At 67.3% G+C, this 21,608-nt stretch overlaps 4 protein-coding genes across 33 annotated transcripts in view; 2 read left to right on the top strand and 2 right to left on the bottom strand.

The window, feature by feature from the left end:
- Positions 1-312: 312 nt before the first annotated feature.
- On the top strand, positions 313-6,435 carry PHF1 (PHD finger protein 1). Its single transcript, XM_069773857.1, has 16 exons — positions 313-587; positions 1,568-1,725; positions 1,818-1,899; positions 2,018-2,113; positions 2,207-2,292; positions 2,373-2,521; positions 2,592-2,687; positions 2,783-2,851; positions 3,524-3,647; positions 3,737-3,804; positions 4,308-4,436; positions 4,468-4,473; positions 4,608-4,668; positions 4,751-4,806; positions 5,392-5,451; positions 6,081-6,435. The coding sequence occupies exons 2-16, from the start codon at positions 1,582-1,584 to the stop codon at positions 6,316-6,318; spliced, it is 1,464 nt and encodes a 487-aa protein (XP_069629958.1). The 5' UTR covers positions 313-587; positions 1,568-1,581; the 3' UTR covers positions 6,319-6,435.
- A 420-nt stretch (positions 6,436-6,855) lies between these two features.
- CUTA (cutA divalent cation tolerance homolog) lies at positions 6,856-10,489 on the bottom strand. 2 transcript variants are annotated; one of them, XM_069773944.1, is made up of 7 exons: positions 10,396-10,489; positions 9,999-10,046; positions 8,530-8,714; positions 7,975-8,034; positions 7,834-7,879; positions 7,214-7,263; positions 6,857-7,109 (listed from the first exon to the last, which is right to left on the bottom strand). In XM_069773944.1, exons 2-7 carry the CDS (start codon positions 10,014-10,016, stop codon positions 7,010-7,012), a joined length of 459 nt encoding a protein of 152 aa, XP_069630045.1. In that variant the 5' UTR covers positions 10,017-10,046; positions 10,396-10,489; the 3' UTR covers positions 6,857-7,009. The 2 variants fall into 2 exon arrangements, with proteins under 2 accessions (XP_069630046.1, XP_069630045.1); XM_069773945.1 differs by lacking the exon at positions 9,999-10,046 and having other exon boundaries at positions 6,856-7,109; positions 10,396-10,472.
- A 2,473-nt stretch (positions 10,490-12,962) lies between these two features.
- On the bottom strand, positions 12,963-13,734 carry LOC138682596 (dentin sialophosphoprotein-like). Its single transcript, XM_069773856.1, has 2 exons — positions 13,700-13,734; positions 12,963-13,458 (listed from the first exon to the last, which is right to left on the bottom strand). The coding sequence occupies exons 1-2, from the start codon at positions 13,732-13,734 to the stop codon at positions 12,963-12,965; spliced, it is 531 nt and encodes a 176-aa protein (XP_069629957.1).
- SYNGAP1 (synaptic Ras GTPase activating protein 1) overlaps positions 13,645-21,608 on the top strand; it is a 31,201-nt gene continuing 23,237 nt past the window's right edge. For 11 of the 29 annotated variants that reach the window (XR_011322763.1, XM_069774352.1, XM_069774375.1 and 8 more), the window contains exons 1-3: positions 13,645-13,754; positions 15,239-15,360; positions 15,457-15,562. Coding sequence is in view for 18 of the 29 variants with exons in the window: in XM_069774352.1 (XP_069630453.1) it covers positions 13,733-13,754; positions 15,239-15,360; positions 15,457-15,562 (250 nt within the window). In the remaining 11 variants the exon portion in view is untranslated. Of the gene's footprint in view, positions 13,755-15,238; positions 15,361-15,456; positions 15,563-18,393; positions 18,412-20,108; positions 20,441-21,608 lie in introns of those variants that run through there. The other 18 variants (XM_069774362.1, XM_069774359.1, XM_069774357.1 and 15 more) reach the window with 8 other exon arrangements.

The raw sequence follows: 21,608 nt of genomic DNA, 5'->3' as shown, positions 1-21,608 counted from the left end.
AGGAGCAACGGCCGGCGAAGGGCGGGGTCCGGGCGGGAAGGAAGGGGGCGTGGTCCGGGCGCGGGGGGGGGGCGGGGCCTGGGTTGGCAGCAGCCGGGGAGAATTTTGGGGCGAGGCGAGAGGGGGCGTGGCCTGTGCGGCGAGGGGGCGGGGTCAGGGACCGGCGGGGCAGCGGCAAGAGGACGGGGAGCGGGGGGCGGATTCTGGGCGGAGCTAGGGGCGTGGTCTGGACGGCGGGGGCGGGGCCAGAGGGCAGCAGCCGGCCGGTCGGGGTGCGTTTAGGGGCGGGGCCTAGCGGCGGAGGGGCGGGGTCAAGACCTGGAGCGGGGGGGGGGGCAGCACCGGGGGAGGGGGGGGGGCAGTTTTGGGGGGGGGGGGGGGGGGGGTGGGCAGAGCCGGGGCAGCCCCGTGTCCCGTCCCGTCCCCCCCCCCCCCGGTGCCCGCGGGGGTCCCCCGGGGGGGGTCCCCGGTCCCGCCGTCCCTCCGCGCCCCCCCCGCGGCCCCCCCCGCCGCCGCCGCCGCTGCTGCGTCACGGCCCCGCGCTGCCGCCGCCGGCCCGGCCCGGCCGCTCGGCCCCGCCGCCGCCGGTAAGGGGAGGGGGGGGGAAAGGCCGGGACCCCGGGACCCCCCCGGTCCCACCCCCCCAGCTTGGGGGGGGTGACCTCCCCGGACGGGACCCCCCCCCCGCTGCTCGCGTGAGCCCCCCCCCCCCCCCCGATCGGGACACCCCCCCCTCAAACTGGGAGCCCCCCCCCAAACCGGATGCCCCCCTCAAACCGGGACCCCCCCCCAAATCGGGACACCCCCCCCCCAAGCCGGGACACAACCCCCCCGACTGGGACCCCCCCCCAGCCTGGGAGTGCCCCCCCCAAAGTGGGACCCCTCCCCCCTAAACTGCGACACCCCAATCGGGACCCCCCCCCTCCACCCTGGCAGCCCCCCCACCCCCAAACTGGGACCTCCCCAAACCGCCCCCCCCCCCCAACTGGGACACCCCAAAAGTGGGACTCTCCCCCATCCTGGAAGACCCCCCCCAAACTGGGACGCCCCCCCCCCAAACTGGGACACACCCCTCCCAGACTGGGAGCCCCCCACACTGCCGAGCAGATTCCCCCTAAACTGGGACCCCTCCCCAAACCAGGACCCCCCCCAAACTGGGACACCCCCCCCAGACCCTGCATGACCCTCTCCCCCAGTCCAGGACCCCCCAAATTGGCAGCCCCCCCCCAGCCCCATTCCTTGGTGGGGTCCCCCAAATCCTGCTGCCCCCCCAAATCCCCTGCATGACCCCCCCCCGAAAGGGACCCCCCCACCATGAGGGACCCCCCCACCATCAGGGGACCCCCCCCAAAATAGGACCCCCCCCAGTTCAAGACCCCCCCCAACTGCCCCCCCCTTCCTGCATGACCCCCCCCCAGATTAGGACCTCCCCAAACTGAAGGGGGGGGGCTCCAAATCCCCCCAAATTCTGCCCCTCAAATCCTCTCCCCCATCATGGTTTTTTTTTGGGGGGGGGGAGTATCTAGACCTTGGGGTCCCCCAGACCCAACCCCCCCCCCCCCTTCAGGCACCCAGGATGTGATGGCGAGTGAAGCGGGGGCCCCCCCCAACCGCCCCCCCCGCTGCCCCCCCCCGGCCCCCCCAACCCCCCCCCGATTTTGGGAGGGTCAAGACGTGCTGGCCCGCTGGACCGACGGCCTCCTCTACCTGGGCACCATCAAAAAGGTGGGTGCTCCCCCCCCAAAGGACCCCCCCATTTTTTTATACCCCCCCCTTTTCTTTTAACACCCCCCCCTTTTTTTTTGTCCCCCCCCCAGGTGGACGCGGGACGCCGGGGCTGCCTGGTGCAATTCGAGGATAATTCCCAATTCCTCGTTCTCTGGAAGGACATCAGCCCTGGTAAGCCCCCCCTTTAATTAATTAACCCCCCCTTTAATTAATTAACCTCCCCTTTAACTAATGACACCCCCCCAAATTAATTATACCCCCTAATTAACACCACCCCCCCCACAAAAAGCGGCGGTACCAGGCGAGGAACAATCCTGCTGCGTCTGCTCCGGCCGAGCCCTGAACCCCGAAAACCTCCTTGTTCGCTGCGAGAAGTGCGGCCATGGTGAGATCCCACCCCAAAAACCTTTCTATGCCCCCCCCAAATTTAATAGACCCCCCTAAATTGCAATCCCCCCCCCCCCCCCAAAAAAAAAAGCCTACCACCAGCAGTGCCACCTCCCCGCCGCCCACCCCGCCGGCCCCTGGATGTGTCGTCGCTGCGTTTTCGCCGTTGCCACCAAGGTAAACCCAAACTTTTTTTTTTGGGGGGGGGGGTGTACCCGAATTTTTAACACCGCCCCCAATTTTTTTTCTCTCTCCAGAGGGGGGGAGCGCTGAAAAAAGGCCCCCATGCCAAAGCGATGCTCAGCATGAAAGCCGTCCTCCCTTATCAACTCAAAACCCTGGAGTGGGACCCCCCCCACCTCGCCAACCGCCAGCAGTGTTACTGCTATTGCGGGGGGCCCGGAGAGTGAGTACAGACCCCCCCCCCTTTTAATTTTGGGGTAGCCCCCCAAAAATTAATTAATCCTCCCCCCCAGGTGGAACCTGAAGATGCTGCAGTGCCGGGGTTGCGCCCAGTGGTTCCACGAAGCCTGCACCCAGTGCCTGAGCAAACCCCTGCTCTACGGGGACCGGTGGGTTTTGGGGGGGCCCCTGGGGGGGGTGGCACATCTAAAGGGGTGCCCCCCCCTTAATACCCCCCCCAAAAATATCATGGGGCTCGCTCCAGGTTTTACATCTTCGAATGCTGCGTCTGCACCGGCGGGGCTGAGAGCGTCCGGCGGCTGCCGCTGCGCTGGTAAAGTTGGGGGGGCCCCCCCCCGGGGGGCCCCCCCCAGCTTGTACCCCCCCCAATTTGGTACCCCCAGATCTGGCACCCATGGGGGTCACCCCTAGATTCAGCACCCATGGTGGGGGGGGAGGGTGTCATCTTGATCCAGCCCCCTTGGGCAGGCCTGCCCCCCCCCCCAAATCCAACCCCCCTGGGCCCCCCCAAATTCAACCCTGGGGGATCCCCTCTGCTCAGCACCCCCCCTTTTGGGGGGACCCTCCCAGCACCCCATGTTTTTGGGAAGATCCCCTTGCCCCCCCACCCAGGACCCCATTTTTGGGGGGATCCCCTCTTGCCTGCCCCACAGCACCCCATGTTTTGGGGATCCCCTTTTCCCCCACCCAGCACCCCATGGGTTTTTGGGGGATCCCCCTTTCCCCCCCACCCAGCACCCCATTTTTGGGGGATCCCCTCTTGCTGCCCCCCAGCACCCCATGTTTTTTGGGGATCCCCTTCCCCACCCAGCACCCCATGTTTTTTGGGGACCCTCTTGCCCCCAGCACCCCGTATCTTTTGGGATCCCCTTCCCCCCCACCCATCACCCCATATTTTTGAGGGAACCTCTCCAGAACACCCTCCCTCTCATCACCCCAATTTTTTTGGGGGGTACCTCCCCATTTTTGGGGTACCCCCCCACAGGGTGGACGTCGCCCACCTCATCCTCTATCACCTGAGCGTCTGCTGCAAGAAGAAATATTTCGACCTGGAACGGGAGATCCTGCCCTTCGCCAACGCCAACTGGGACGCCCTCCTGCTGGGCCAGGTATTGGGGACCCCCCCTGCACCCCCAAATTTTTTTTTGGGGGGGAGGCATGCTCTCACCCCCCCCATCTTTCTGCCCCCTCCCCGCAGCTCGCCGAGACCCCCAAGGGGGAACGGTACGGGCAGCTGCTGGGGGCTCTCAGCGCCCATAAGGACAGGTGGGTGCACCCCGAAACCTGCCTGCACCCCCAAATCGCTGCTGAACCCCCTGAAACACCCTGCACCCCAAATCACAGCTGAACCCCCCGAAACCTGCCTGCACCCCCAAATCACTGCTGAACCCCCTCCTGCAGCCCCCAAAACCTGCATGCACCCCCAAATCACTGCTCACCCCCTCCTGCACCCCCCAAAACCTCCCTGCACCCCCAAATCGCTGCTGACCCCCCAAAACACTCTCCACCCCCAAATCTGCTGAACCCCCTGCACCCCCCAAAACCCTCTGCACCCCCAAATTGCTGCTCACCCCCCAAAACCTGCCTGCACCCCCAAATCACCGCAGACCCCCCTGCCACCCCCAAATCCCTCCTGCCCCCCCCAAAGCTCACCTTCCCCCACCAAACCCCCCGCCCCCCCACCTCAATCCCCTCCCAGCCCCCCCAACACCCCCCCCACACCCCAAATCCCCCCCCCCCCAAATTTTCTGGCCCCCCCTTTTCTCCAGGTTCATCTCTGGGCGGGAGATCAAGAAGCGCAAGGGACTCTTCGGGCTGCACACCCGGGCCCCCCCCCCCGCTGCCCCCCACTTTTATGGGGGGGTCCCCCCCGGCTGCCCCCCCCCCGCTCACCGATAGCAGGTGAGCGGCCTCGGCCGCCCTCCGCCCTGCTAGGTAACGGCGGGGGGGGGACGATGGCAGGTTTGGGGGTGTCTCCCCCCCCTCCCCTTCGCTCCCCCCCTTGCACCCCCCCTCCCAAGTGGGGGGGCCCCCCAAAAATTGGGCAGGATAAGGAGGGTCTCTTACAGCTTCCCCTCAGGGCAGGGCAGAGGGGGGGCCCGCCGGCGCCCACCCCCCCGCCGTACCCAGGTAAGCGCCCCCCCCTTAAAACCAGCACCCCAATATTTTAGGGGTGTCCCCCCCACCCCATTTTCACCTCCCCACCCTCCAGGGCCCCCCCGGCGGCTCCTACAACTTCCGACGCACCGATGCCCGTTGCCCCCCCAGGTTTGGGGGTGGGGGGGGGCATGGGGGGAGGTTTGGGGGTCTCGGGGGGGCTGGAGGGTGGGGGGGGCTCAGGGGGTCTTTAAGGGATGGGGGATTTGGGGGGGGACTGGAGGGTTTTGGGGGGGTCAAGGGGGCTTGGGGGGGCTGAGGGGAGTTTGGGGGGGCTCGGGGGGGTTGGGGGGACAAGGAGGTCTTCAAGTAGGGGGGGATTTGGGGGGCTGGGGAGGTTTGGGGGGGCTCCGGGGGGGGATTTTCAATGGATGAGGGGGCTGGGGGGGGCACTGGGGGGGCTCGGAGGGGTTGGGAGGCTGGGGGGTTTTGGGGGGGGCTCAGGGAGAGTTGGGGGGGCTGGGGGGGAGGATTTGGGGGGGCTGGGTTAGGTTGGGGGCACTGGGGGGATTTGGGGGGGCTCAGGGGATTTGGGGGGGCTGGTTTTCAGGGCATGGGGAGGTTTTGGGGGGTCTGGGTTTGAATTGGGGGGGGCAGAGGAGATATGGGGGGGCATTGAGTGACTGGGGGGGCTGGGAGGGATTTGGGGGGGGCTGCCCACCCCCCCAGTTCTGACTCCCGCCCCCCCTGCCCCAGCACCCCTATCCGGATGTTCGCCTCCTTCCACCCCTCCGCCAACACGGGCCCCAGCCTCAGGTGGGCACTGGGGGGACTGGGGCCATACTGGGAGGGTTGGGGGGTCTGTACTGGGAGGACTGGGGCTATATGGGGAGCAATGGGGGTGTACTGGGAGCAGTGAGGGTTGTACTAGAAGGGCTGGGGGAGCATACTGGGAGTACTGGGGGCTGTACTGGGAGGGCTGGGATCATACTGGGAGGGCTGGGATCAAACTGGGAGCAATGGAGACCCCCAGCGACAGTGCTGGGGCTAAACTGGGAGAGATGGGACTGGACTGGGACTGTATATCTCTGGGGCTCTATAGGGCCCCCCCCCCATTATATAGAGACACCCCCCCCCCATATAGACACACACACACCCATTATATAGGGACCCCCTGGGCCATATGGGACCCCCCCATTATATAGGGAGCTCTTAGGCCATATGGGACCCCCCCCGGGCCATAGAGGCCCTCCCCCACACATTATATAGGGACCCCCCCACATTATATAGAGACCCCTCCCAGGGCCATATACGGACCCCCCATTATATAGGGACCCCCCCCCCAGGGTTATATAGGACCCCCCAGGCCATATGGGACTCCCCCCCATTATATAGGGCCCCCCCCATTCTATAGGGACCCCCCCCAAAACGTCCCTTTCCCACAGCTCCGCCGCCGCCACCAGCCCGGACCCCGAAACCGAAAGCCCTGAACGCCCCCCCGGGCGCCCCCCCCCGCGCCCCCCCCGCCCCAAACGCCGCCCCTCCCCCCCGCCTTCCCCTCCCCCCCCCAGCCCTCCCCCCCCTCCCCCCCGGGGGGGGCCCACCCGGGTCCTCGCCCGTCGCGTGACGCTGGATGGGACCGTCCAGTACCTGGTGGAGTGGGGCGGGGGGGGGATGCTCTAGAGGACCCCCCCCAACTTATTTTGGGGGGGGGGCGCCCAAAAAAACCCACCCCCCCCTCATTTGGAGTGAAAAAAAAGTTTATTTTTATCATTATGGAGGATATTTAAAGGGGGGCGGGGGGGGAGCACCCCCCCGGGGGGGGGCACCCCCCTGTCCCCCCCCCATGTCTGTGTCCCCCCCCCCAATAAACAGCTCAAGGGCAGCGCGGCCTCCTGTGGTTTGTGGGGGGCTGCCCCCCCCATAACACCCCCTCCCCAATTTGGGGGGCTCCCCCCAATTTGCATGGCCCCACCCCCCCAATTTCCATCCCCCCCAATTTGGCTGTCATTGTCCCCATTTGGGGGTATCCCCCCCAATCTGTCACCCCCAAATTTGGGGTCACCCCCATTCCCACCCCCCTAATTTTTTACCCCCCAAATTTGGGGTCACCCCCAATTCTCCCCCCCAAACTTGAGGTCACCCCCATTCCCCCCCCAATTTGTTACCCCCAAATTTGGGGTCACTCCCAATTCCCCACCCCAAATTTGGGGTCACCCCCAATTCCCCCCCGCAAATTTGCATGTCCTCCCCCCCTCAAATTTGGGGATCCCCCTGCAAATTTGGGGTCCTCCCCCATTTGTGGGTGCCCCCCTCCATTTGTGGGGTGTCCCCCCCATTTTTGGGGGTGTCCCCCCCCTCCTTTTTGGGGGGCTCAGGGGGGGACGCTGTCCCACACCCAGCGCAGGTAGGGGGGGTTCCCCTGGGCCACCGGCACTGCCACCACCTCGGCCACCTCGTAGGGGTGTGCGGACCTGGGGGGGGGGACACAGGGACAAGGGGGGGGTGTCACGGTGGGCGTGGCACCCTGTCACCCCCTCCCAGTGTCACCCTGTCACCCCCCCGCCCCGGGTCTCACCGTACAAAGTCGGCCAGCGCCGGGATCCTGGAGCTGCGGGTCTTGATCATCTGGGGGGGGGAGAGGGGACGGGGGGGGACACACACACGCGCTTGGGGACATCATGGGGACAGTGGGGACACCCCAGGGACACCCTGGGACATCATGGGACACCTTTGGGACATTGCTGGGACACTCTGGGGACACTGGGGACACCCTGGGGACACCATGAGGACACCTTTGGGACAACCTGGGGACACCTTTGGGACATTGTGGGGACACCGGGGACACCCTGGGGACACCATGTGGACACCCTGGGGAAACCTTTGGGACATTGTTGGGACACCCCAGGGATGGTGGGGACACCGTGGGGACATTGGGGACGTCCTGGGGACACCTTTGGGACAGAATGAGGATACCCCAGGGACACTGGGGACACCTTTGGGACAGCATGGGGACATTATGGGGACATTGGGGACACCATGGGGACACCCTTGGAACACTGGGGACACTGTGGGGACATAGGGGACACCCTGGGGGCACCCCAAGGACACCAAGGGGACATTGGAGATACCATGGGGACACTGGGGACACCAGTGACACTGTGGGGACACTGGTGACACCGCGGGGACACCACTCACCAGCAGGACCTCGCTGTCCTCCTCCACCTTCCCCTTCCACTCGTAGCTGCAGGGGGGGACGCGGGGGGGACATGGGGGGGGCCTGTTGTCCCCCCGTGTCCCCTCCCCGTCCCCGTGTCCCCCCCCCGTGTCCCCACTCACATGGAGGTGACGTGGGGCAGGATGTTGACGCAGGCGGCCAGCTGCTTCTCCACCATCGTCCTGGGCCGGCGGGGACACTGTCACCTCCCCTGTCACCCCCCATGTCACCTCCCCACCCCCCCGTATCACCCCCCTGTGTCACCTCCCCTGTCACCCCCCCCACCCCCCCGTATCACCCCCCTGTGTCACCTCCCCTGTCACCCCCCGTGTCACCTCCCCTGTCACCCCCATGTCACGTCCTGTCACCCCGTGTCACCTCCCCTGCCACCCCCATGTCACCTTCCCTGTCACCCCCTGGTGTCACCCCCATGTCACCTCCCTGTCACCCCCTGGTGTCACCTCTCCTGTCACCCCCCCTCACTCCCCCATGTCACCTTCCACGTCACCCCCTGGTATCACCCCCCATGTCACCTCCCCATGTCACCCCCGGTGTCACCTCCCCTGCCGCCCCGTCACCACCCCCCTGTCGCCCCCCCATCACCCCCATGTCACCTCCACGTCGCCCCCCGTGTCACCTCCATGTCACCCCGTCACCCCCCCGGTGTCGCCCCCCACCTGGCCAGCTCCTTGGCCACCGTCTCGTTAGGGCAGGTGACGAAGGCGGCGGACAGACTGCCGGGGACGTAGGGGGCGCCGGGGTCGCCGGGGTCGCGGGAGCCCGAGGCCATGGAGAGCAGCCGTCGCCCCAGCGCCTGCAGCAGCGGCGCCGTCGTCACCGTCACCAGCGCCAGCACCAGCGCCTGCGGGGACACCGCCACGTCGCGATAGCCGCCGCGTCCCGAGAGCCGCCACGGCGCGACACCCGCCGCGTTGTACCTCCATGTCGCGCCACCGCATCGCAATACCCGCTGCGTTGTACCGCCACGTCGCGATACCCGCCGCAGCGCGATAGCCACCATATCGTCCTATCAAGTCACGATACCCGCCCTGTCACGATACCTGCCATGTCGTACCACATCGCAACACCCACCACGTCACAATACCCACCACGTCATACCACCACATCATGATACCCGCCCTGTCACGATAGCCACCATATCATACTACCAAGTCACGATACCCACGTCGCAATAGCCACATCATATCACCCTGTCATGATAGCCACCCTGTCAAGATACCCACCACGTCATACCACCACGTCATGATACCTGCCCTGTCACTATACCCACCACATCGCAATAGCCACCATATCATATTACCAAGTCACAATACCCACCCTGTCATGATACCCACCACATCATACCATCACATCACAATACCTGCCATGTCATGATACCCACCATGTTGCAATACCATGTCATGACAGCCACCACACCATGATACCCACCACATCACAATAGCCACACGGCTGCGACACCTACCATGTCGCGATACCCATGACACCACGGTGCCTGGCAGTGTCGCTGCGTGACCTGGCAAGTCACAACAGCCAGAGCGTTGCAACAGCCACTAAGGACACTGTGAAACCCGGAACATTGCAATATCTAGCGTGTCATGACAGCCGGGCACAGCCCTGTGATGTCACGAATCCCATCACGTCACGACACCCAGCCTGTCGCGATCCCCGGCTCATTGCAACACCTGCTGTGTCATGATAGCCAGCAACACTCAGCATGTCGTGATAGTGGCCCATGGGACCAAGATACCTGGCAATAGCACTGCGAGGCCTGGCATGTCACAATACCCACCACATCACGATACCATGTCGTGATACCCAGCCTTACCTCCTGACCACAGCATCATGACACCCACTACGCCACGACAGCCGCTATGTCACGACAGCCACCCACACTGTCATGATACCCCTCACGCCATGACACCCACGATGTCGCGACACCCGTGTACCGCATCGCGACAGTCACCGTGTCGCGATATCCCGCCACGGCTCCGCAACATCTGCCATGTCGCGATAGCCACCACGTCGTGACACCCAGCCCCACGCCACCATCCCTGTCACGCTGCCATACCCCCCCCGTCACGATAGTCCCCCCCTCCCTCACGACAGCCGTGGGGCGGGTACTCACACCACAGGCCGCCTTCATGGGGCGCGGGAGCCGGCGCCGTGTCCCCTCCTGCCGGGAGAGCCGGCGCCGTCAGGGGACCCCGGCTGCCCCCCGGCTGCCCCCCGGCTGCCCCCCGGCCCCCGAAGTGCCCCCCCGCCCTCCCCTGCCCCATCTCTTGCCCCCCGCCCCCCCAGGTGCTGCCCCTCCCCCCAGCCCCACACGCGGCCCTCACAGCCCCACGTCCAGCCCCCTACACTGCCCCGGCCCCGTGTACTACCCCCCCGCCCCACATCCAGCCCCCCCAACCCCTGTACAGCCCCCCCCAGCCCCACATCCAGCCCCTGGCCCCACATACTGCCCCCCCGCCCCCCATTTTGCCCCCCCAGCCCCACGTTCCCCCCCCCTCCCCCTCCCGTACCCGCCGCCGCTCCCGCCGCTCGGCCGCCGCCCCCACGTGACCCGGCCGGCCCCGCCCCTTCCCCCCTCCCCCCGGCGCGTCACCGCGGCCACGCCCCCGCCCCCGCCCCCGCCCCGCGCGTCAGCGCGCGGCCGGAAGTGGCGGGGGGAGGGGAAGGGGGGGAGGGGCGAGTGTGAGAGTGAGAGTGAGTGGGGGAGGGGGAGTGTGGGGGGGGGGGGGAGATGGGGAGGGGAGTGAGTGGGAGTGGGAGGCAGTGTGAGTGTGGGGGAGGGGAGGGGGAGTGTGGGGGAGGGAGTGGGGGTGGGGGGAGGTGGGGGAGGGCGAGTGTGAGCATGGGGGGAGGGGAGTGTGAGTGGGGAGGGGGGTGAGTGAGAGTGAGTGGGGTGGGGAGGGGGAGGGGGAGTGGGGGTTGAGTGTGAGTGCGCATCTGAGTGTGGGTGTGAGTGCGAGTGTGGGAGTGAGTGGGAGCGGGAGTGAATGAGTGGGAGTGGGAGTGGGTGGGAGTGAGTGGGAGTGAGTGTGTATGTGAGTGGGGGAGCGTGTGATTGAGTGGGAGTGAGTGTGAGTGGGGGGCGTGGGTGAGTGGGAGTGAGTGTGTAAGTGGGAGTGAGCAGGAAAGTGTGGGAGCGAGTGTGAGTGTGAGCGTGAGTGGGTGTGAGTGGGGGAGTGTGTGAGTGGGTGTAAGTGTGAGTGTGAGTGGCCGTCCCCCAGCTCTCAGGGCCACAGTGTGCCCGCACGCACACTGAGCACACGCTCATGCTCACGCTCACACCCACCCGTGAGCCCAGGTTGGCCAGAGCCGCCGTGGGGGTGTGAGTGTGAGTGAGTGTGAGTGGGACTTGGGGTGGGGCTGTGAGTGTGAGTGTGTGGATGTGAGTGTGCGAGTGTCAACGGGAGCATGGGAGTGTGAGAACCGCTTGTGTGCACACTCACCCTGGGCACACTCACACTCACTCTGGGCACACTCACCCCATGCACACTCACACTCGCCCTGGGAACACTCACACTCACTGTGTGCACACTCACACTCACCCCTTGCACACTCACATCACGTTTGTGCAGCGCACACTCACTCTGGACACACTTGCACTCACCATGTGCACACCCACACTCACCCTGCACAGGCTCACGCTCACCCCTTGCACACTCACATCACATTTGTGGGATGCACGCTCGCTCCGGGCACACTCACACTCGCCCCAGGCACACTCACCTCCTTGCACACTCACATCACATTGTGCAGTGCACGCTCACCCCGGGCACACTCACCCTCACCCTTGCACACTCACACTCCCCCCAGGCACGCTCAGCCCTTGCACACTCACCTGATGCACGTTCACCTTCGTGCTGCACACACTTGTCCCTCACACGCTCATGTGCCTGCAGCGCACGCACTGGGTCCACACTCCCGCTTACCCCTCGCACGCTCCCCCGTGCGCTCCCATTTGTGCAGCGCACGCTCGCGCATGCCCTCTGCACGCTCAGGTTGGTGCAGCGCACGCTCGTTCCGTGCACACGCGCCCCGTGCACACCCACCTCCTTGCACACTCCCTTTGATCCCCTGCACACTCCCCCTGTGCACACTCACCTCCTCGCACACTCACTCTGGTGCTGTGCACACTCCCCTGTTGCACGCTCACCCTCCCCTCGTGCACACCTGCCGCCTCGCACGCTTGCTTTGATCTCATGCACATGCTCACTGCCCCCCTGGGCACGCTCACACTCACCCCAGTGTGAACTGGGAGCTGCTGGGAGGGCTGAGTGTGTAGGAGCCCTCGGGAGCACTGGGATGGGGACACTGGTGGCACTGGGAGGACTGGGATAGAGACTGGGGACCTTGGGGACACTGGGATGGGGCACTGGGGGCACTGGGATGGGGACACTGGTGGCACTGGAAGCACTGGGATAGAGACTCTGGGGACCCTGAGGACACTGGGGTGGGGCACTGGTGGCTCTGGGAGCACTGGGATAGAGACTCTGGGGACCCTGAGGACACTGGGGTGGGGCACTGGTGGCACTGGAAGCACTGGGATAGAGACTCTGGGGACCCTGGGGACTTGGTGGCACTGGGATTAGAGGATTGGGAGCACTGGGGACACTGGGATGGGGCAGTGCAAGGCACTGGTGTGGGGACCTGGGGTTACTGGGAGCACTGGGATAGGGGCAATGGGGACACAGGCAGGCCCTGGTATGGGGCCCTGGGAGCAACTGGGAGGCACTGGAATGGAATGGTGGGACACTGGAAGGGCAGTGGGAGCACTGGGATTGGGACACTGGTGCTACTGGCTCCACTGGTGCCAGTGTTGCCGCTGGTGTCAGTGGTGTCCCTGGTGTCACCGTTGTCACTGTTGCCGCTGGTGTTGCTGGTGCTACTGGTTCCACTGGTGTCATTGCTGTCCCTGGTGTGGCTGGTTCCACTGCTGTCCCTGATGTCACTGGTTCCACTGCTGTCCCTGGTGTCCCTGCTGTCACTGGTGCCAGTGGTTCCACTGGTGTCCCTGGAGTCCCTGGTTCCACTGCTGTCCCTGGTGTCCCTGCTGTCACTGGTGCCACTGGTGCCACTGCTGTCACTGGTTGGTGCCACTGGTGCCGCTGCTGTCACTGGTTTCACTGCTGTTGCTGGTCTCCCTGGAGTCGCTGATGTCACTGGTTCCACTGCTGTCACTGGTGTTGCTGGTGTCCCTGGTGTCACTGCTGTCCCTGGTGTCACTGCTGTCACTGCTGTCCCTGGTGTCACTGCTGTCACTGCTGTCGCTGGTTCCACTGCTGTCCCTGGTGTCACTGGTGTCCCTGCTGTCCCCCCTGTCGCTGGTGTCACTGGTTCCACTGCTGTCCCTGCTGTCCCTGGTGCTGCTGGTGTTGCTGGTGTCACTGGTTCCACTGCTGTCCGTGGTTCCACTGCTGTCCCTGGTGCTGCTGGTGTTGCTGGTTCCACTGGTGTCCCCGCTGTCGCTGGTGTCACTGGTTCCACTGGTGTCCCCGCTGTCCGTGGTTCCACTGCTGTCCCTGGTGCTGCTGGTGTCGCTGGTTCCACTGGTGTCCCCGCTGGTGTCACTGGTTCCACTGGTTCCACCGCTGTCGTCCCCCCCGAGCCCCTTAAAGCCGCCGCCTCCGCGCCCCCCCCTCCCCTCCCTCCCCTCCCCCTCCCCGGCCCCGCCCCCTCCCCCTCCCCCCGTGTCCCCTCCCCCTCCCCCCGCGCGCGTCCCTCCCCCCAGCCCCCCGGCCCCGCCCCCTCCGCCCGCCCCCGCCCCCCCCGCCCCGGTCCCTCCCCCGGCCGCCTGGGTCCCCCCGCGCCGCCCGGTACCGGCGCCCGGGGGAAGCGAGCGGCGGAGGAACCATGTCCTATGTCCCCTTCCGAGGTACCGGCACCGGCGGGGGGAGCGGACCCGGCACCGGGAGGGCACCGGGGAGGGGAGGGGGGGGGAACCGGTCCGGGGTGGGGCCGCCGGGGGGAACCGGGACCGGTAACGGGGAGGGGGGGTGGGGGTGTAGGGAATGGGGCCGGGGGGATACCGGGACCGGGGGGATGCTGGGACCGGTACCGAGGGGGTGTCGGTGTCGGTACCGGAGGGAATGTCGGTACCGGGGGGATGCTGGGACCGGGGGGGGTGTCGGGACCGGGGGGGATGTCGGGACCGGGGGGATGTCGGTACCGGAGGGATGTCGGTACCGGTACCGGAGGGACGCTGGTACCCGGTGATGGCGGTACCGGGGGATGGCGGTACCGGGGAAGGATGCTGCTACCGTGGCGTGCCGGTACGGGGGAAGATGCTGCTAACCGGGGAGATGCCGGTACCGGGGAGACAGATGCCGGTACCGGCGAGATGCCGGTATTGGGTCGATGGTGTTACTGGGGGATGCTGGGACCGGGCTGACGCCGGGACCGGAGGATCCCGGGACCAGGGGATGCTGCTACCGGGGAGATACGGGGACCGGAGGATCCCGGGACCGGGGGTTGCCGGTACCGGAGGATCCCGGGCCCGGGGGGGGGATGCTGCTACCGGGGAGATGCCGGTCCCGGGGGGCTGCCGGTGCCGGTCACTGCCGGGCCCGGGGGAGGACGCTGTTACCGGGAGGGGGGGGGAGAGTGGGGGGGGACGGCGGGGCGGGGGGGATGTTCCCGGTACCGGCTTCATCCCGACGGACAGGGCCCGACCGGGGGCGGCGGGGCCGGGGGGGTCCCCGGGGACCGGCCTGACCCACTTCGGAAACGGGGCCGGGGCCGGGGCCGGGGGGGGACGACCCAGGCGGGAGGGGGGAGTGGGTGGGTGGGTGGGGGGGCACCCAGGTGTCCGGGCTTTGCCCATCCCCCCCCCCCCCCCCGGTATGGGAACCCTGAGGGACCCGGGGGGGGTGGGGAGGACCCAGGTGTCTGCCCCCCCACCTTCCAGGACCCCAAGTGGGGACCCAGGTGTCCTGGGTGGGGGGCACCCAGCGGGGGGGGGGGGGCACCCAAGTGTCTGGAGGGGGCACCCAGGGTGGGGGGGGCACCTAAGTGTGCGGGGGGGGCACCCGGGTGTCTGGGGGGGTCACCTAGGTGTCTGGGGGGGGCAAGCAGAGTGAGAGGGGGCACCCAGGTGTCAGGAGGGCACCCAGGCGTCTGGGGGGGGCACCCAACTGCCTGGGGGGGCGACCCCCAGGCATCCAGAGTGGGTGGGGGGGGCACCCAAGCATCCGGGTGGGTGTCGTCCCCCCCCTCCCCGTGGGCTGCAGTTACCGGAGCAACGCCGGGATGCAGGATGCTGCCTGCCAGCACCCATGGGTGATACTGGAGCGGGGGGAAAGGAAGAGAAAAAGGTGGCTTTAGCAATGACCCCCCCTTGTCGTGTGTGTCCCCCCCCAGATGTGCGAGGACCCCCCCTGGCCCGTGGGCCTTACGCCCCGTCGCCCTACGAGCGCCCACCCTGGAACCCCCGGTTCTGCATCATCTCCGGGAACCAGCTGCTGATGCTGGATGAGGAGGAGGTGAGTGAGGAAGATGATGGGGAAAAAAAACGGAATTAAAGACCCCGGGGGGGGGGTCCTTCATTTTTATTAACACCCCCCCCCCCGCCCGCCCAGATTCATCCTTTGCTTATCCGGGACCGCCGGAGCGAACCGTGCCGGAGCAAACTGCTGCGCCGAACCGTCAGCGTCCCGGTGGAGGGGCGGCCCCACCCCGAGCACGGTACCGGGCGGGGGGAGAGGGGCCCCCCCCGACCACCTGAGTCCCTTTTTGGGGGGGGGAAGGAGGAGAAGGGGGAGAGGGGAGGGGGAGAAACCGCCCCCCCCCCCCCCCCCCCCCCGGCTCCAGCTCCCTCCACCTCCGCCCCGGCTCGAAGCCCGCCGAGCCATCCCATAATACTCGCTGGAGGCACGCAGGGCTGCTCGGCAACCGTTGCTAGGGAAACCCCGCGGGCAGGGGAGGGGGAGGATGCTCCTACCCCCCCCTCCATCCCATCCCCCCCCCCCCCCCCCCCAAAAATAAAAAATGGACCCAACCCGGCCTGGCCCCTCCCCCACCCGTGGAGGGACCCCTCCCCCACCCCCCCCAAAAAAAGGGGACCCAGGCGTCAGGGTGCTGCCCCCCCCGCCGTGGGGTGGTGGTGGGGGCGATATGGCGATGCCCCGCCCCCTCTCTTACCCCCGGCCCCGCCCCCTCCCCCGCTTCCTGCCGGGATTTCAAACCCAGGCTCCGCCCACCCGGCGGGGCGGGGCGGGGCGGCAGCGCGTCGTCATGGCAACGGCGACAGCGGCGGGGGGCGAGGGGGGGCAGGCGTCGCCCCCGCTGTCACCACGGTCACTGTCGCCGCCGCTGTCACCGGTGACACCAGTGACACCAGTGACACCACCACCACCGCCATGGTCGCTGTCACCACCGTGGTCACCAGTGACACCAGTGACACTGCCACCACCATGGTCACTGTCACTGTCACCACCACGGTCACCAGTGACACCAGTGACACCACCACCATTGCCACCATGGTCCCTGCCACCACCGCTGTCACTGGTGTCACCAGTGCCACCACCACCATTGCCACCACGGTCACCGTCACGTCACCACCACTGCCACCAGTGCCACCATGGTCACTGCCACCACCGCTGCCACCACGGCCACTGTCACCACTGTCATCAGTGCCACCACCACTGTCACCAGTGCCACCACCACTGCCACCACCATCACCCCCCACGGCCATGTCACTGCCACCACAGCCACCACCACTGCAGCCACTGCCACCACCAGCCACTGTCACCATTGTCACCACCATCGTCATGGCCACCAGCCACTGCCACCATCCCCACCACTGCCACCAGTGCCACCGCCACCACAGTCACCAGCCACCCCCACCACTGCCACCAGCCACCACTGCCACCATCCCTGCCACCAGCCACAGCCACCACCCCTGCTGCCACCACCATCCCCACCGTCACTGTCACCGTTGCCACCACTCTCACCACTGCCACCTCCATCACCAGCACTACTGCCACCAGCATCACTGTCACCGCTGCCTCTGTCACCAGCCACTGCCACCAGGGCCACCACTGCCACCATCCACAGCCACCGTCCCTGTTGTCACCATCCCCACTGCCACCGTTAGCGCTGCCGCCGTTCCAACCACTGCCACCACCGTCACCAGCACCACTGTCATCGCTGCCACTGCTGCCACTGTCACCAGTGCTGCCATGGCCACCAGCCACTGCCACTGTCCCTGCTGCCACCACCATCCCCACTGTCCCCACTGCCACCACTACTGGCACTGCCACTGCTGTCCCCACTGCCACCACTGCCACTGTCCCCACTGCCACCACCAATCCCACCACCAGTGTCACCAGTGTCACTGCCCCCACTGTCACCGCCGTCACCATCACCGCTGCTATCGCCACCACTCTCAGCGTCCCCACTGCCACCCTGACTACCATCACCAGTGCCACCAGTGTCACTGCCCCCACTGTCCCCACTGCCACCCTCACCACCGTCACCAGTGTCACTGTCACCACTATCACCACCGTCACCACCACTACCAGTGCCACCAGTGTCACCATCCCCACTGCCACCATCACCACCACCACAAGTGTCACTGTCCCCACTACCAGTCACCACTGTCACCACCACCACCAGTGCTACCAGTGTCGCTGTCACCACTGCTGCTGTCACCACCATCACCAGTGTCACTGTCACCACTGTCACCACCGCCACCAGTGTCACCATCCCCACTGCCACCACCACTAGTGTCACTGTCACCACCACCACCAGTGTCACCAGTGCCACCAGTGTCACTGTCCCCGCTGCCACTCTCACCACCATCACCACCACCAGTGTCACCAGCGTCACCATTCCCACTGCCACCACTGTCACCACCAGTGCCACCATCCCCACTGCCACCGTCACCACCATCACCACTGTTGCACCCACCACCAGTGCCACCAGCGCCACCAGCATCACTGTCCCCACTGCCACTGTCACCACCACCACCAGCGTCACTGTCACCACCACCAGTGCCACCAGCGTCACCATCCTCACTGCCACCACTGCCACTGTCCCCACCACCACCACGTGTCGCTGTCCCCACTGCCACCACCACCGGTGTCACCGGTGCCACCAGCGTCACCATCCCCACTGCCACCATCACCACCACTGCCAGTGCCACCAGTGTCACCGTCCCCCGTGGGGACCGCGCTGGCTCCACCGTGGGTGTCACTGGGGGGGGACACGCGTCCCTGTGTACCCCCCCCGCAGGGTCCCACGGGTGGGGGAGGGGGGGGCGACACGCGGACACGAGACCCCACGCGCGCGCGCGCGCGCGCCCGCGCGCGGCGGCGGGGCGTGGCCACGTCTCCCCGGCAACACCGCTCCGCCCCCTTCCCCCGGACCCCGCCCCCTCCCCCCCTCCACCCCGGGGCCGGGGCGGGGCCGCGCGCGCCCGAGGTGAGAGCGGGGAGGGGAGGGGGCGGGGCCGGAGGGGGGCGCGCGGCGGGGGCGGAGCGTGCGCGCGCGCGGGGCGGCGGCGGCGGCGGCGGGAGCGGGAGCGGCGGGGGGTGAGTGTGCAACGGCCGGGGCGAGTGTGCAAAACCCGCCCCCCCGGCCCGGGGGGAGCGTGCAACGGCGGGAGCGAGTGTGCAAAGGCGGCAGCCAGCGTGCAAGGGCGGGAGCGAGCGTGCAAAAGAGGGAGCGAGCGCGCAACGGCGGGAGCGAGCGTGCACAAGCGGGAGCGAGCTTGCACGCTTGCAGGGGTGAGGGGGAGCGTGCAAGGCTGGGGGGTGAGTGTGCAAGGCTGGGGGGGTGACAGGGAGCGTGCAAGGTTCGGGGGTGAGCGTGCAAGGCGCTGGGGGTGAGGGGGAGCGTGCAAGGCTGGCGGTGAGCGTGCAAGGCTTGGGGGGTGCAGGGGAGCGTGCAAGGCTCGGGGAGGGGGGGAGCGTGCAAGGCTCAGGGGGAACGGAGTGTGCACAGCCGGGGGTGAGTGTGCACGGTCCAGGTGTGACAGTGAGCGTGCCCGGCTGGGGACGAGCGTGCCCGGCTGCAGGCATAAGCGTGCCCGGCTGGGAGTGAGCAGGAGCGTGCAGGGCTCGGGGGAGTGAGCGTGCAAGGCTGGAGCGTGCATGGCTTCCCAGGTGAGTGTGCACGGCTGGAGGAGGGAGGGTGCACAGCTCCAGGGGTGAGCGTGCCCGGCTCCGGGGCTGAGGGTGAGTGTGCAAGGCCGGGGCTAAGGGTGAGGGTGAGTGTGCACAGCTCCGGGGGTGAGTGTGGGCATGCACGGCCGGGGGTGAGCGTGCACGGCTCGGAGGGGGATTGTGCACGGCTCGGGGGTGACGGTGAGTGTGCAGGGCCTGGGGGGAGCGTGCTCGGCTGTGAGTGTGAGTGTGCACAGCTCCAGGGGAGCGTGCACGGCTTGGTAGGGGGGACACTATGGCTCAGGGGTGAGAGTGTGAGCGTGCATGGCCTGGGGTGAGCGTGCACGGCTCCCGGTGCAAGTGTGAGCGTGCACGGCCTGGAACGAGCGTGCACGGCCTGGGGTGAGTGTGCACGGCTCCTGGTGTGAGCGTGCACAGCCTGCAATGAGCGTGCACGGCCTGGGGTGAGCGTGCACGGCTCCTGGTGCAAGTGTGAGCGTGCACGGCCTGGAACGAGTGTGCACAGCCTGGGGTGAGCGTGCACGGCTCCCAGCGCCCGTGTGAGTGTGCACAGCCTGGAGTGAGTGTGCACGGCTCCTGGTGTGAGTGTGAGCGTGCACGGCCTGGACAAGCGTGCACGGCCTGGAACGAGCGTGCACGGCTCCCGGTGCGAGTGTGAGCATGCACAGCCTGGGGTGAGCGTGCACAGGTCCGGGTGTGAGCATGCCCGGCCTGGGGTGAGTGTGCACAGGTCCAGGTGTGAGCGTGAGCGTGCATGGCCCAGGGTGAGCGTGCACGGCCTGGGGTGAGCGTGCGTGGCTGGGGGTGAGCGTGCGCTCCTCCGGGGCTGAGCGTGAGTGTGCCCAGCCTGGAGTGAGTGTGCCCAGCCAGGGCTGAGCGTGCCCGGCACCAGGGCTGATCGTGAGCGTGCACGGCCCGGCATGAGCGTGCACGGCCATGGCTGAGTGTGCAAGGCCCGGACTGAGCGTGCAAAGCCTGGAGTAAGCAAGCGTGCATGGCTCTGGGGCTGAGCGTGAGCGTGCAAACCCAGGGCTGAGCGTGCAAACCCAGGGCTGAGCGTGCAAACCCAGGGCTGAGTGTGCAAACCCAGGGCTGAGTGTGCCCCTGGCCCCGTGCTCACACCTACCCGAGCGTGTGTGCGCGTGTGTGTGCGCCCCCCCGCTCCCCCCCCCCAAATCCCGCCGCTCGTGCCCCCGACCCGCCGCGCGCGTGGCGGCACACGCGTGTGCGAGGCGTGCGGGGATGCTGCCGGGGGCCGGTTCCCCCCCCCCGGGTGCCCGTGGGCCTCGTGGGGGGCCCCCGGGGCGACTTTAGGGTCGGGGAGGCGCCATGTGGGGCCCCCCCCAACCGGGCCCCCCCTGGGCGTTTCGGGGCACCCTGGGGCCCCCCCCCGGCACCCGCCTCAGCCTGGAGGGCGGCAGCAGGACCGTGGCCGGTAGGAACCCGGGGTGGGGGGGTGGGGGGGTCTTGGAGGAGGGGGGGGTGTCGGGGGTGAGGGGACCCCAAGATTGGAGGTAGAGTTTGGGGGGGGGGCCGGGGGGGCAGAGTTAAGGGTGTATTGGGGGGGGAAGAGTTTGGGGGGGTCTGGGGGGGGCAGAGTTAAGGGGACCCCAATATTGGGGACAGAGGTGTGGGGGGGCAGAGTTAAGGGTATATGGGGGGGGTCAGAGTTTGGGGGGGTCGGGGGGGCAGAGTTAAGGGGACCCCAAGATTAGAGGCAGTTGGGGGGGCAGAATTAAGGGTATATTGGGGGGCGGAGTTAAGGGGACCCCAAAATTGGGGACAGAATTTGGGGGGGGTCACAGGGAGGGGGAGGCAGAGTTTGGAGGGTCTTGGGGGGGAGAATTAGGGGTGTATGGGGGGGCGGAGTTAAGGGGACCCCAAAATTGGGGAGAGAGTTTAGGAGGGTCTCGGGGGGGCAGAGTTAGGGGTATATTTGAGGGGGCAGAGTTAAGGGGATTTGGGGGGGGTCAAAGTTTGGGGGGGTCTTGGGGGGGGGGCAAAATTAAGGGGACCCTATGACCAGGGGTGCAGTAAAGGGTATTTGGGAGGGTAGTGGAATTTGGGGGAGGCAGAGTTAGGGGGAGCCCCAGGCCAAGGGCAGAGTTAAGGGGATTTGGGGGGGGCAGAGAGTTGGGGGGGCAGTTCAGGGGATGTTGGGGGGGGAGGCAGAGTTTGGGGGACCCCAGGAGCACAGGGATGTCCCTTGGTTTTCGGGGGGGGGGAGCGGGGGGGTGACGTCGGGGACGGAGGGGAGGGACGGGGGGAGGGGCAGAGGGAGGGGGGAGGGGGGAGGGGACCCCGAGGGTTGCTGGGAGGTGGGGGGGGAGAGGGAGGGAGGCCCTCGGGGCCCTCCCTGACACTGGGGTGACCCCATGGCCCCCCCATACCCTTCCCAGGACGCCTGGGCCCCCCCTGATTCTCCCCAGACTCCTGGGTCCCCCCCCAGACCACCTGGGCCCCCCCAAATTCTCCCTGGATGCCTGGGTGCCCCCCCCAGGGTTCCTGGGTCCCCCCATAACCCCCCCCAGGCCACCTGCCCCCCCAAATTCTGCCTGGACACCTCTCCCCCCCCGCAGACCACCTGGGCCCCCCCAAATTCT

The sequence above is a fragment of the Haliaeetus albicilla genome, chromosome 29 (genome assembly GCF_947461875.1).
Source record: "Haliaeetus albicilla chromosome 29, bHalAlb1.1, whole genome shotgun sequence".
NCBI classification, from domain to species: domain Eukaryota; kingdom Metazoa; phylum Chordata; class Aves; order Accipitriformes; family Accipitridae; genus Haliaeetus; species Haliaeetus albicilla.
The sequence above is the reverse complement of the archived record's forward strand: the minus strand, read 5'-3'. Positions and strand labels throughout refer to the sequence as shown.